Below are 15,904 nucleotides of genomic sequence, written 5' to 3'. Positions count from 1 at the left end.
AGAAATGTTGGCTCAGAGTTAGAGCTAAAATAAGTTAGAGCTATTGATAGAGCTTTATTCAACGAGTTCAAGTATTTCTGTAATAAAATAATTATATTACAGGGTTTTAAAAGAATATGCCGTTGTGAAGGCAAGCTCATTATTAATACTGTAAGAAACCACAAAGATCAATAAAGGAGGTAAAACGTGTAGGCCCAATTTTCCAAAAAGCAAAAAAGAGTATATCACAGAAATTACAGCTGAGTAAACTTCATGTTGAGTCCTATAGATAAAAATACTAACAAATGATTATAGATACTTTTTTTAAGCGCTTATCAACAAGATATAACATAAGCTCATCAGCCTATTGGGAGAAATTGTTTTTAAGGTTAATAGGTAGCAGATTAGGGAAAGAATATATGTTGACTCCAATAGGCCCATAAAATAAGCCTTTCGAACAATATCCTTATGGGCAAAATAGGCAAACATGGAATTACTGCAGTACTGGTGGCTGAAGAGTCAAGCCTAAAGAGTCAATGTCATTGTCAATCTGGAAGGAGGTCTTCAATGTCTAGTTAACCTATCCCTGGCCCTAAAGGAATGTACATCTATTCCCGCTTACTAATTAATAGATTATAGAGCTGGATATTGTATTGTATTCCTAGAAAAATGATTGAGGCAAAATTAATTCATTTAAAAAGTATCTACTTAGCACTAGCAAAAGATCTCTATATAGTGTTAAAAAACAAAGATGTCACTTTGAGAACTAAGGTACACCTGACTCAAGTCATGGTGTTTGCAATTGCATCATATGGATATGAAAGCTGGATAATGAATAAGGAAGACCAAAGAAGAATTGATGCCTTTGAATTATGGTGCTGAAGAAGTATATTGAATATACCATGGACTGCAGAAGAACAAACAAATCTGTCTTAGAAGTACAGCCAGAATGCTCATTAGAAGCAAGGATGACAAGACTTCACCTCACATAATTCTGGACATGTTATCAAGAGGGACCAGTCTGTGGAGAAGGACATCACGCTTGGTAAATTAGAGGGTCAGCGAAAAAGAAGAAGACCCTCAGTGAGATGGTCTGACACAGTACCTGCAATAATGGGCTCAAGCATAGCAACGACTGTGAGGGTAGTGCAGGACTGGGCAATGTTTCATTCTGTTGTACAAAGGGTCGCTATGAGTTGGAACTGACTCAACAACACACAGCAACAACATTAACACTAAAATAGTCATCAGATAAAATGTAAACATAAAATTTAAGCCAAAGATAGAACAAAATGCTTCAGGTAGGAAAGATATTTAACTATAGCCTAGGCTTAAAAAGTTTTGCTTATTAAATACAATAACGAACACTTATTCAACAGAAGTAAATATTTCAGAAGGAAAGTAATAGGGCTAACTGTATTCTGGTTAGGCCACATTTGGAATGGGGTTCAGTGCTGGATGCCACATTGTGAGAAGGACATAGAAAAATTAGAGAGTTTCCAGAGTAGAAGCAGAATGAAGGGTTTGGAAACTATATTCTATAAGGAACAGGTAATGAAACTAGAGCTATTGAGTTGATAAAAGAGCATTCATTGGAGAGAGGAAACAGCAGTGATCTGAATATTTAAAGAGGTTAGATTAATTACGGTGTAGCTCAAGAGGGTTGATAAACTAATGCATAAAATTTAAAGGAGGCAAATTTAGGTTCAGGGTTTAAGAAACTTATTCTTAAGGTGTAGTTATAATGATTTTAAGAAGTGAAAGGAGTTCCTCACAACTGAAAGTGATACCTGGAATTGTTATGGTTGGATATATAATTAAAAGTCCAATGTTATTATTGTTTATTTGTGTCAGTTTGAGATTCTTGAAATTAATGCTCAATAACTGGTTTGTATTCTAAGAACTTAACCTAATTAAAATTGAAATGGGAGCAAAACTTCCTCAAAAGTCTGCCATTTTGAAATCTTGTAGACATAAGTTTCATAAATAAGAACCAAAGCCTTCACATTTACTATTAATGCTTCAAAAGTTGAAAAAGTATGACCTTAATGAACAGCTAATTGTTACTTGTTATGGATTGAATTATGTCCCCCTAAAATTTAAAATACATGTTGTAAATTCTAACCTCTATACCTGTGGTTATAATCCCATTTGGGAATGGTTGTCCTTGTTATGTTAAAGAGATGGGATTAGTGTAGGGTGTATCTTGACTCAATCTCTTTTAAGATATAAAAGGGATTAAACAAGCAAGCAGAGCAGATATGGAGGAAGAGAGATGCCAAGACCTAAGAAGATCACCCAGGATCAGAAGCTCAAAGAGACAAGGCTCTTCCTTCAGAGCCAAAACAAAGAAAGCCTTCCCCGAGAGCCAGGGCCCCGAATTCTGACTCCTAGCCTCCTAAACTCTGAGAAAATAAATTTCTGTTTGATAAAGCCACCCACTGGTGGTATTTCTGTTATAGCAGCACTAGATACATAAGATATTACTGTTACTTCTCAAACAGAATATATATATGTGTACGTGTATTTCAACAAGCTGATTATAAAGAAAAAATTCATGTTAACAGCCTAAGAGCCATTTTTAATGTACATTTAATGACACAAATCATCCTAAGAAAAAAAAAGCTGAACACTCAGTTATACAATATTGTGTCTCCAAAGATTCTCTTCCTTCAGTCACCAGCTTTTAAGAATCTATTGAATGTACCCCCGATGATATAACACTTAAGACAATTATGTCAGTAATTCAAAGGTTGTAGTATTATGAAAGTATTCTACAGACATTTGCTTCCAGTGACTTATGACACATTATTTCCTGGAGAACAGGATGCCTCTTTTTCATTCTTATATATTTTATTGCTATTCATTATTCAGTCTTTTGAAAGGAAAAAAAAAAACTCAAGTTTAACTACAGTATTTTATTAATTGGATACTGAAAAATGTTCTCAAATGTTCAGAATATAAGGGCTAATGTTTTATATACATTACCTTCCATCAAAGATAATGGAAACAATATAGAAATTGGAAATATACACTGTGGTATTACTTTATTAGCATTAAGCTATTAACATTCTGAAATATAAAAATCAACTTGCAAGTAGTTTAAGTTAAGGACAACTATAACAAATTTGTATAACAGACCCGATCCGAAGGAGAAAAAAAGCAACACTTCATTTTTGTTCGATGTAAACCATTGAAATCTTGTAATATTATAGTCAATGAAATCAATCTCCTCTCCCTCCCCTTGCCTACCTTCTGGAGGATCTGCTGATGATCAGCAAAAAGGCCATAAGACAGGGAAAACAGGGGCAAAGAGGGAGGCGACAAAATGATAAACCAGGAAAAGACATGATAGAGAGAGAGAGAAAAGGTAAGAGTCCAAAAAACAAAAATAAAATAAAAATCCATAACATGAAAGAGTGTAACATTGTTATTTTAAAAAATAATATTTATCCATAAAAATTACTTATTGTTAAAAAGAAAAAAAAACTTCTATTTTCTATTCCTTTTTCTTCCCATTTTTGATACCATAGTATCTTTTTTTTCCCCTAGTATACCTTCTTCCCATCAAAAAACTGTGGTAAACTTTTTATTTAACTGTTCAACTAATCACAAAAAAATATTTTATTCACCTCCCACACTGAGATATTGAAAGTATTTCATCACTGAGGAGTAAATCTTAACACCAATGTTCACCAAACTTAATTTCTTTTAAAGAAAATTCTTAGATTACAGACACACACACACACACACAAAAACACAACTTTTAAACTATCATACAGAAACAGTTTTCCACTTCTCTGTCTAAAAGGCATGATTGCAAAAATATATTAAAATTAATATGTTTGAAAATATTAGTGTATTTACATGGTGTGCAACAAGTAAGGCATGCAACAAAAATGGGACTGGCTTAGAATTTCTAGAAAGCATTTTAAAGCACCAACGGAAGGCCAGAATATAGGAAAGATAGAAAGTACCTGTGTACTTCTGACAGAGAGGAGTCACTTTCATCAGACCTACAGTGAAAGAGTTAGAATTAGGAGGAGAAAGAATACAGATGTCAGCAGGTAAAGACACTGAGTTTGAATTGAAAATCAATAGTATGAGTAACACAGAAACACAGCAAAAATTTCCTTTATAGGGCCCTGCTTTTCTATTTGCACTGGATATCAGGAATTTCAAAATGTAGATAAGTCAAGTAAAATATTTGATACTTATGTTTCAACTTGGAGGAAATTTTTTTCCGTTTACTACTGATCTACAGAGCCTATCCTCACTTTTAAATTTAGGTCCTTGAAAGGAACAATACCAAGTATATGAAATACATCACTTCAATGTTCTTTCCATTTAATTTGACCACACTAGAAAAAATTTCCTATTTCCAAAACTATTCACTTATTGAACTAATCTTTATTATGTTCTAATGTGGAAATTGAACAAGTATATTGTATGTTTACATGGAAAGTAAATCCCCCAAATTTAGTAATCTTTGGTTTGAATTTATGTCAAAAATGCTGAGTTCTTTGGACTAAGGAAGCCTCAGCAATAGTTGGGGAACTTTAATGGGATTTAAAACACAGTTAAGCCACTACTATCAGACCTACCCTAAGGCTTCCAAGACTGGTTGTGAGTTTGGTTCTTAGGAAAATCTATGTAACTTCTATAATAGGCTTGGGTAGAATAAGGATAAAGTGAGCGCTGGCATGGAATGTGACCAGAAACAATGTGTAGGTTCTACTTCTTACTGGTGAACAATGTTGGTCTCAAACAGGAACCCCAAAGAAAGCAATAAAAGAGGTAGGGGAGTTTTTGAAAGGGTAAAGTAGGTAGTCACTCTAAATTTTAGCTTCTAAAGATGACAAAAGTCAAATTATTGGTAAAAACCAAACCAAACCCGTTGCCGTCGAGTCGATTCCAACTCATAGCGACCCTATAGGGCAGAGTAGAACTGCCCCATAGAGTTTCCAAGGAGCGCCTAGTGGATTTGAACCGCTGACCTTTCGGTTAGCAGCCGTAGCGCTTAACCAGTACACCACCAGGGTTTCCCAAATTATTGGTAGCTCATAAAATTTTTTAGTAAAAAATATGGAACTATGACTAAACAGTTAATATTATCAAAAGAATGGCACAAAAAAATTAGAACTGCCAATGCAAGGTAGACAGAATTGAGTAATTCTCCATATAATTAATGTTCTGTTCTTTTTCTCAATTCAATATGACTTAACAATGTAAAAGCATTTTTTTCAATACCATGAAAAAATATTTGCCTATATACATCAATTTGAAGGACATGTCATCTACTAATTAAACTATATTAAAATCTAGTCAAGAATTCAAAAAAATCTTTCAAAAGGGTCGTGTGTTTCTCTAAGTTTACAGAACTATTTAGCAAGATCTAAACATGCTAGACAGATACTTAGACAGCATCCTATAAATTTCAGAGACTGCTGACATTAGAGGGAAAGAATAGCATAGAAAACAAACAATTGTGCCAAGAAACAAAGCATACAAATCGGAGTTAATAAATACCTTATGGCAGTGTTGTCAGTATCGAATTCTTGCAAGAGAGATTCTGGTTCAACGTGGGGATATTTTTTTATTTCAAATTTAATAAAAATTGCATTTTCCACACCTCTCCAACCATTTTTCCCCCACGATCTACCATCCTTCCCACCCTCAAAGATGCTCTTTTATTCCAAGATCCCAATTACTAAAGTTTTATGGTGCATATGTCTAGAATAGTCAAATGATTGGTAACACGTTACACACGTAACAATGGTCTTTATAAAATGTTATATCCACAAAAGATAAAATAATTTGCCTCTTTTCAATTTAGGCTATCTGGATGAGAGGTTTTTATGGGCTCACAGAAGCTGCAGAGTTCTAAGAAATTTAAACTTCAAGGAGTCTCAAAGATATTTAAATTCTAATTTATATGCAAAAGAAGAGGCAAGACAAGTGATGAAAGTACAGGAATGCAAACTACAATAGGGAATAACGTTCAGCAGGAAAATAATTTTCTCTAATTTTGGCTATACGGTTCATTTCCCATTGGAAAAGTATATAAAATACAGCAAGAGTTCACGTCAGGCTCCATCTTCCACACAAAGAGATGGTTAAGTAGTTTTCTACAGACTGTACTGAAAACTCAGAATATTATATAAATAGTTGGGGCTGTTTTCCATAACAACTTACTTATCCTGCTGAACTGATGTGTTTCCCTGAGAAACAGTAAGACGATTAAAAACATTCAATTCATTACGGGGCCGGCTTGGTGGGGAAGAAGGAGGTGAAAGACTAGCCTCTGAGGTTCCAGAATCTGAGCTACAAGAAAAAAAGAACATTAAATAGGTGGCTTTAATTGGTTATGATCTGTTAGGCAGGTTATAAGAAATATGTTTTGAAAAGAAGAACAACAAGAAACTTTTCACTAGAAAGCTCCTTCCGTCTTTCTTTCATTCCTCTTTTGTAAGATAAAATGCACTCAGAGCAATTTAATTAAAAAAAAAAAAAAAAATCACTGGACTTTGTTACATGAGCCACAAGATGGCACTAAAGAAAAAGTTCTATCTGTTGAAGTCAGGAGTCAGTATAAATAAAACAAGCAGAATTTAAAATTCTAAAATTTTAGAGTTAAGATTAAGTTGCTCGTTTTACAAATGATCTAGAGATTCTGAAAGTGGTTTGCCTGTTCAATTGAATCACCCACTTATTTATTTTTTAAAGTCTTATCTGCTCCAGTCCCTATCTCCCAATTATTCTTGAGATGTTTGATTCACTACAAACACACAAATGACATCTTTAAATGCAGGAAGCAAGGATAATTAGAAGGATGATTTCCAGGACATTCAAGTCAGCTAAACCAGTGGTCAAAGTTCAGTGTGTCCCCTTGGCACAGGGCAGGGGAGATATAGGATCATACACTGGGGTAGAGAAAATACACAGGGCCTTATGTTTATATTTACTGCTATAGTAAAGAAATTAGCTTTACAAATATGAAAATGCAGATCAGCATTGATACCCTCACTCAAGGACATGTCAGAGATTTCCATGTCACCTGCAACATGGTAGATCACCGGAGGGATGAGTAGGTGTGCCACAGGGTGGAAGGGTGACAGTGAATCTGACCTATTCAACTTTCTGTAAATTGTGGGACTGCAATTTACAAGGCCCCAGTTATGTGGCTCATCAGATTATATCATGCAGTGTTAAATAAACTAATCCTCATAAAACACACAAATGGCTTTTAAAACATTGCTGCAAAAAGCAATTAAAACTTAAGTGAAAGCAAGAAAATGGCATAGTTTTGATGACTAATGTCTTATATGACTTATGACTAATACAGTAGCTTTTTGTCAGCCACGTTAAAGAGGCAAAGCCAATGCCAATTTTATCAGATGATAGTCTAATTTCAAAACATTCTAGAAGACTATTTAAAATATAGATTTAATTCATTACCTTTAACAAGCTTTGTCTCAAATATATATTGACTCTCTTGACAAACATGCATATATTTAAAATTAAATAAGCGTGCATGATAGAGAACAAGTACTCAGATATTTTTATAGGTATCTGAGTGTGACCGAGAAAGTTATAAAACCAGTTAGCCAAACCAACTGTTGACTTGATTGTCTTGATTAGTCAAATTAGTCATAACCACAGAGCCATACTAAATCTAGAAAACAGTTTACTATTATACTTTGGTATCTAAGTGCAGCAGAGATTATATTCAGTCTCTAACAGGTAAAAAGTATTAGTAACTTACTGTTTTTGTTCCTTGGTCTTCGATTTTTCTTTCTCATATGCCCTTCTCCTTGTTCTAGGGGAAGGCTCTGGTATTTTTTTCTCTGATAGAGATGGCTGTCTGGAACTAAATTAGAAAGAGATTTAATTATCCAGTTTTAAATTTGTACGTATAATTTTGTTTGGTAAGTTTCTAACCCAAAATTTTTAATAGATTTCTAGCTGGAACTTGAGCAGATTATTATATGGGAACAAAATATAAAAGTAGGATAAGAAAATATTACATGAATTATCTTTAGCTGATGGAAATATACAGTTATATATTTAATTGTTAAATTAGCAACCTTATTAAATTACACGAAAATATTACATTTGAATGTAAACATCAATGCTAAACTAGCTATAATAAACATTTTATTTTAAACAGAAATGTTTGATTAAAATTTGGAAAAAAAGTTTTTCAAGAACAAGAATATCAGAATATAAAAAACAATGAAGTTTAATGAATTAATATTTAGATAGTCCTAAAATAGCACTACAAGCAATCACAAAAACAATAACACACACAATTATTTCACTCACATAGTATTTAATTCTTAATTAGTAGTTCTATACATTTTAGTAATAAAATTATTCTTGCCTAATTATAAACTTTAAATATCGACTAGTTCCTATGTAATTAAAAGTTTTAGGCTTGATTTTTATGGATGATGGTAATGAATTTAATTAAAAAAAAGTCTTTTTGATATCCTTGGCTAGTAATATTAATAAGAAGAAAAATTAATTAGAAAGCCAGATCCCAGAATGGGCTTACATGATTTCTACTTAAAACTGAAAACTAAACATAGTTAAACTTCGTGTGCTTGGTTTTTCTAAACAGAGGAAATAGCATTTTAGAATTTCTGTATCATTTTAAATCAAAAGGGTCACTTGAGTACATTGTTTTAATTTACGCAATAAAAGCAAGGCACTGAAGGCTTATAAGTCACTGTATCAAAGGTGACCAACCCTTACATTTGTAAAGAATTACACATGCATCTGAATTTATGAAAATTTAAAAAAAATATGAAGAAATAGTCTAAAATATATAATTCTCTATAGCCTATCATAAAGGGTATATTTTAAAAATGAAAAAAGGCAAAACGAAGGTATTACCTGAATCTGGACTCCAGGCCATAGATTTAGTCTTGGGATTCCAAAAGTTTCTATTCATCTGATAGACTAACTGCTGAACACATTCGGGTTCCTAAAATCTATTCTAATTTCCATATCACTGACATCACCAAAAGCATTTCTTCTACGCTCACCTTATCACAAAAGCACTAAAGCCATAAGCTACACTGGTTAGCAATTTCCAACAGCAAATTCAACAGTTAATTACATAGGCCACCTCAAGCACATGCGAGAAAGTTCTGTCATTAAAATTAACTTTGGAACTAAAGGTAGCAGATGAAATTACTGAATAGAAGACAACAGAAATATCTTCATAAAATTAAGAGCTATTTCAAATTTAAGAGTTAACAGATATTCAAGTGGGGAAAGTGTGTTATTTCTTTATTATTTGCAGAGTCATATAGTGTACTCCTCAATGCAGCAATGTGATTATTCCATAAGTCATTTGCTAGACTGTATGTGAGGGTTAGTTTGAAAATGTCATTAAAAATCTTTATCAGTAAATGATGATCTAAATTTAACATAACTACCAATACACACATACATGTACATCCTTTACACACCGCACACACTGGCTTGTGTAGAAAAATCTTTCTGTGTCCTCGAGGTAATAATGAGAAAAATTCTAAGATTTATTTTGAATGGAATGTTTTTGTTCAGATTATCATAGATGGGAGAAAGAATATTCCCTCCCTCAAATCTTTAATAATACCAATAAAAATAATGTGTGCAGGCCCTCATCCCAGACATGCAATGTGTTTCAAGGTAAAGAATTAAGGAAGCTCAGAATGTCTTACATTTATAATTGATACCTCTCTTTTACTATAAAAGGGTCAGCAAAATTCTGCCATCCTGATCAGACTCTCAGAACTAGGACATACGTAATTTAGAGAAAATGTGAGAGTCTTTAAGGTTTCTGTTTCCATGTAACGGTTTTTCAGGTATAACTTAAGAGTGATCTAGTTTAGATGTTTCTAAATAAATTTCCTGTCTGTAATTCATAACTCAGCCCTTATAACAATTATAACCCTTAAGAATGATCCTAGAAGTTGGACAAGACAAAATATTCAAAAAAGAACATCTCATTTTAAATGATTTCAAATGGCCCCCAAATTACGGAAGACAATACCTAACAGAATTACTTTGAAAATCAAAGATCTTATTTACATAGTTTAAAAAAAAAGAAAGAAATAAGAAAATAGCAACATGCATATTGTTTAAAAAGCAAAAAGAAAAGAAGTTAGTATAGCTGGGCCAGACTTACATGCTGCCTATTTTAGAAGGTAAGCCAGATGGGGGTGGGAGCTCTTTTTCCCTAGCAGAAGTACCACTTGTGTCTGCATTCATTCCGATCTCTTGCCCTTCTGCAACAGGCGTAAGAGGGCCAGGCAAGGAGGCCTCTCCTGCACTAGTGTCTGAAGCTAGTTCACTGCTATCTGCATACAGCAATTCCATTTGAGTGGTGGTTCTCCTTCGGGCCTAGTCAAAGAATGAAAGGAAAAGCAATCAGGGACAAACTTTCACATAGAAGATCATTAGGGAATAGAGATTTACCAGTAGTTTGAAATAGGTAAAAACATTTAGTGTGTCTTTTCCAAGCAGCTATGTCAAGCATAGCACATAAGATAGTGACGAGCCAGAGTTATCCAAGATTAAAACCTTTAGAGGATATAATAATAGCCAACATTTTTATCTTCCTCCTTATGTGCCAGGTATTCAGCATTTAGGCAGGTACTACCATCTCAATTCACAAATGAGGAAACTGAAACACAGAGAAGCTAAAGCAACTTCCACAAGATCACACAGGTAGTAAATGGCAAAGCCAGACATTATGTCTCCAATGTTACTGTGCTATCCTGCTACTTATGGTCAGCTCTCTCAACATGTGATTAAAAAAAAAGAATGAAATTATACCAAAAGATAATTGCTGAGAAGCTCAACTAAACTGTTTTTTTTTTTTCTTCTTCTATGTTTAAATGCTTTTTTTAATAGACTATTTTTCAGAACACTTTTAGGTCAACAGAAAAATTGTGCAGAAAGTATAGAGTCCCTAAATACCCCTTCCCCCACACTCCTCTTCCCAAGCCTTCTTTTGATTACTATTGGTATGCTGTATCTTTCTCCATCTCTCTATTTTTAATCTGTCTTTATATTTAAAATGGGTTTCTTAAAGAAAACACATAGTTGGATTAGATATACATTTTTTCTTTATAACAGGTTTAAAATTTTTTTCTCAATTTTTGTGACTCTGCTCCCTGATGCCTTTCTGTGTTTAATCTGCCTGCTGGATAATTCAACACTAGCCAGCACGGTTTTTGGCAGTATGGTGAAGCAAGTGAAGGTTATTTTCCTAGGATCTAAAACTCACTATAAGCATTCATTTCCTTAATCTCGACAAGCAAATAATTGCACTGTTATTGCTCAGAATTAATTGTTGTTATCTGCTAAGGTATTAACACATTATCAAGGTATTTACCAGATTATAACCAGGTTATAACCAGATTATAAACTTCTAGAGGGCAGGGACCCTGTTTTATTCAACTTTATATCCCTTGCACATAACACAGAGTACTGCTATAAACCTATTTAAAATGTATAGTAAACTTGATTTTTTTCAAAGAGTGAAAAAAATGATACGAGATCCTGTCAGACATCTTTGCAGTTCAAAAGGCGTAATAGGTAGCACTTCAGAAAACTTTGGAAAGGGAACGCCCTACAACCATTTTTACACTGTAAATTCTCTCCACTGCCTTGGGCCCAGGGCAGAGAAGATAGATTACTTGAAATTCCTAACTTCAGTGGTTCCTTCAAGAGATGGCTACTACTTCACATCTCCTTCCTACAGGGTCTGAAAGATGAAAGTTACCTTAAGAGAGTATTTCCCTCCTCTGCCAAGGATCAGAACCTAAGCTTACTAGAATATTTTCTTTGAGATTGGGTAGCCTCTGCTTAGTCACTTAGAATAATAAAATACAAGTCACAGGTTCCCAATCAGTCATTCAAAGACCATGGGCAAGAGCCAGGAAACGCTTTTTGTTTGGTTTGCCCAGCGTTTTAAAAATCAGAAAATTCTACATAAAAATCCGTATTTCGGGCTTGTCTTGAAAAACTAGAATATCTGGTAGCCTTAGGCCCATATACCCACATGCTAAAAATGAACAAGAGTTAAGTGGTGACTATTTGCTTTAAATGGGGCACAGGCTCTCCAGTTAACCACACTTACGTCTCTCATTATTTTACATCCAGCCAAATTACTCATTTACATGACCTGGCTAACCACTGTGGGCCTTAAATCAGTACTGTCCTTTTGCACAGTATTATTTGTTCAGGTCCTGATTCTGTCCGTTTATTCAACAAATATTTACTAAGCACTGTGGGACTGCTTTGTTTTCTAGTATCTTAAGACTATTAGTTAATTCATGTACTATCACATGTTACCACTCTCAATCTGAAATGCGTCATATGCATCTTACACATTTAATAGTTTTTATCATTTATGTATTTTTTCAAGCCTACAAATATGCATTATAGCCTCACAAGTTTTTAACATAACACAATGACTAAGGGTTGGCATATTATTCAAACCACCTCAAAATACTAGTCAAAGGAAACGAGAGACATTTAAGAATATATAGCAGAATGCTAAAATTTCAAAACCTTCTGCCAATCTAAATGACTTACATTATGTATCATCACAGGGTCTATCATTTAATTAACCAACAGCTTAAAAATCAGCCTCCATAATAGTATCTTATCCCACAGAAAAAGGGCAAGGACACAGTAAAGCCCAAGTTCCACCAAGGAGAAAATTTTCTCTTTAATTATTTTTCAGCTATCACTTAAAGGATAATATGATAAAGAATTAAATTTCTTACACATGGGAGAATTTTTATAAAAGTTATGTCTATTTGCCAATCTATTAAGAGTGGAGACTGGGGCCTTTGTGTTTATGTGATAAGATATTACAGTGGGAAAAAAGTATTCACCCGGCATTTCATTATCCTTACCTTGTTCTTAGGTTTCACTTCACCACAAAGCTTCATAAGGTCTGAAGACAGCATGCTATATGGAAATAAATAATTAACCACAAGATTAAAAGGGAACTTGTTATAGAAAACTATATGTCCTCTATGTTTACAACTATGAAATATACAAAACCAAAATATTTTCTTAATTAAAAAACAATTCAGTTTTCCTTACTTAAATTTTTATTTTATTTTATTCTAAAATACTTGATCTCAATAAACACGACTTAGTTGAGTTTCCATATTTCTGTTTCTAGTGCTATCCAGTTAGCCATAAAATTCAAAGTTATAACTAACCCATATAATTACTTTACAAGAATTTCTTTAAGTGCCAAGATAAAAGTATTAAACAATTAGAGAAAAAAAGTCAAATCTGTTAAGTTTCAAAAGTCTCTCTTACCTTCCTTCTGATCCTGGGCTGTTTAAAGGTGCATCCTCATCAGTACTATCCTCTAGATTTTCTAAAAAATGCCCAAAATGTAAGTATTATCCACATGTCACAGTTAGAATAGTGACTACAATCTCTATGCAGTAATAAATGTCAGTCCAAAGTCTCAGTATGGGCACTGTGCTTTTAGGAACTAAGTAGAAACTATGGAAAAACATTCCTAAGGAACTCCTTTGCATATATGTCCTAAGACGAGGAAAAATATATTTAAAATAGGAAAACCCTGAGTTTGAACAGTAAAACACAGAAGAACAACATTCTTAGGGTAGGAATGTGATCATGTATTTATCAGCGTATATAGAACGATATTTTTTTCAGAGTCATATATTGTCGAATGCCATCCAAACACAAGGAAATCCACTCTGTAAAATAATACAACATTAAAGTAAACGTTGCATGAGCTCCCTTTCAATGTCCCAAGTCAACTGTGAATACTACGTAAGTATGAACGTACTTGTTACACTTTAGCAGTTATACCAACTTACTGAAATGGAAAAATGCCTTCAAGTAGTGTGAGAGTGTGTGCAGGTATTCAAAAGTCACACACATCAGCATGCAACTTATTCACAAGTACACAGAAGACAAAAACAATAGTTTGCATGCAACAGTTCTAAAAACCAATACAAAGAAACCATTGCTATTTCAGAACAACTCTAGCAGACTAGTAACAAAAGAAAAAAAGCAAACATATAAAACTAGTAGGAAGTCAGTAAATAAGACAGCCGCAGAAAGTGAATTATTTAAAATGTCAGAGAATCCCTAATGTAGGTAGACGCTTTTAAAATACATACATTTTATTATAAAATCATTCTACAAAACTAAAGACAATATTACAAATAACAAGTTACATTAATGAAAAATATGCAGAATTCATCCCCTTTTAACTTTTAATATTGTCTCATATAAGTGGATTGTGTACATGACTCAACTAATTCCTTTCTCTTCACTGATGCTCACTTTCTTCCAAAGCAAGGACTTTGATGGAAATTCAGTGACATTTAACTCTATTACTTGAAATGGAGACCCATCTAGGACCCACACAAAGGGAGTGACTTTCTGAAGTGAAGAAAATGATGGTCTTGAAGGCAGTGTATACCTCAAAGCTCCCCATAAGAGGAAGGCTCAAAGACTTGCTTCAGAGACAGGATAATCAAGTGCTAAGGTGACTGAGGAACCCTGGTGGCTCAGTGGTTAGGAGCTACTGCTGCTAACCAAAAGGATGGCAGTGTGAATCCACCAGCCATTCCTTGGAAACCCTATGGAGCAGTTCTACTTTGTCCTATAGGGTTGCTATGAGTTGGAATCGACTCAACAGCAACGGATTTGGTTTTTTAAGGTGACTGAATGAATAGGAAGACCAAAGAAGAATTGATGCATTTGAATTATGGTGTTGGTAAAGAACACTGAATATACCATGGACTGCCAGAAGAATAAATCTGTCTTTAAAGAAGTACAGCCAGAATGCTGTACTAAAAGCGAGGATGTCTTTGTCTCCCACACATTGAACATGTTATCAGGTGAGATCAGTCCCTGGAGGACATCATGCTTGGTAAAGTAGAGGGTCAGCGAAAAAGATGAAGACCCTCAAACAGATGGGTTGACACACTGGCTGCAACAATGGACTCAAACATAGCAACTATTGTGTGGATAGCGCAGGACTAGGCAGTGTTTCGTTCCATTGTACATAAGGTATTATGAGTTGGAACTGACTTGATGGCACCTAACAACAGCAATTCAGGTGACTGAATTGGCTGATAATGGAGAAAACGAGGTTGTAAACAAATGGTAAACCTACTCTACATTTCCCCATGTGTAAAAATGGACTAAGATTTGCTAGTATTTTTCTTGCAAGGAGTGATGAAACTAGATAATATTTGAACACCATGTGAATGCTTAATAAGGGCCACTTTATTTAGAGATTACGGAGCCTAGTCTTAGGGTTGCTATGAGTTGGAACTGACTCAACGGCACCTAATAACAACGTGGCTAGTCCTAACCTACCTGGCCAGAGCACAGAGGCCCCCCAGCCAGACAGTAACTGAATCAAATCCCACTGGGCTTGGTCTGAGGCACTGGACAGTAGGACATGCCATCACCTGATTGTTGTACTTTCAACTCTGAGAACATAGTTCTTGCCCCAAGGCCATTTTCTTTCCTCATCACAGCAGCATTAGAGACAAAGGCATATTTAAAACTCCCAAATGTGCTAAAGTTCATTCATATGAGTATAAAGTTTCAGTCTCAACTTCACTAGAAGTTAAGCAAAATGGTTACAAAAAGAAATCTTGGGTAGGGAGCACAAGACAGTTAACATAGCTGTCCTGAGACTGTTATCCTTAGGAAGGCCTATTTGCAAGGCTGGTCTTTGGCTGGTGTCTGGGAACTTGTCTCTCAGAGTGTCCCTGTCCACAGATAACTGAAAAGGGTGGCTCACTGCCTCAACTGGTTGTGCAAATAATACAGGTTATGCTTTCTTTCTGGGAGTCTCGGTGCTAGGTGTTATGCAGCTGTGTGACCAGTCCCCATAGGATGCCTA

The 15,904-nt window shown here is 34.5% G+C and overlaps 1 protein-coding gene across 1 annotated transcript in view; it reads right to left on the bottom strand.

Moving 5' to 3' along the window:
- KIF21A (kinesin family member 21A) overlaps window positions 1-15,904 on the bottom strand; it is a 97,561-nt gene that overhangs the window by 22,019 nt on the left and 59,638 nt on the right. Inside the window, exons 23-27 of the mRNA XM_064285168.1 lie at window positions 13,321-13,381; window positions 12,903-12,957; window positions 10,160-10,374; window positions 7,745-7,849; window positions 6,175-6,303 (exon numbers count right to left, since the gene is read on the bottom strand). Coding sequence (XP_064141238.1) covers window positions 6,175-6,303; window positions 7,745-7,849; window positions 10,160-10,374; window positions 12,903-12,957; window positions 13,321-13,381 — 565 coding nt within the window. The remainder of the gene's footprint in view (window positions 1-6,174; window positions 6,304-7,744; window positions 7,850-10,159; window positions 10,375-12,902; window positions 12,958-13,320; window positions 13,382-15,904) is intronic.

This window comes from Loxodonta africana, chromosome 4 (genome assembly GCF_030014295.1).
Source record: "Loxodonta africana isolate mLoxAfr1 chromosome 4, mLoxAfr1.hap2, whole genome shotgun sequence".
In the NCBI taxonomy this organism is placed as follows: Eukaryota; Metazoa; Chordata; class Mammalia; order Proboscidea; family Elephantidae; genus Loxodonta; species Loxodonta africana.
Note: the sequence above shows the minus strand (reverse complement) of the source record. Positions and strands in the feature narration are given on the sequence as shown.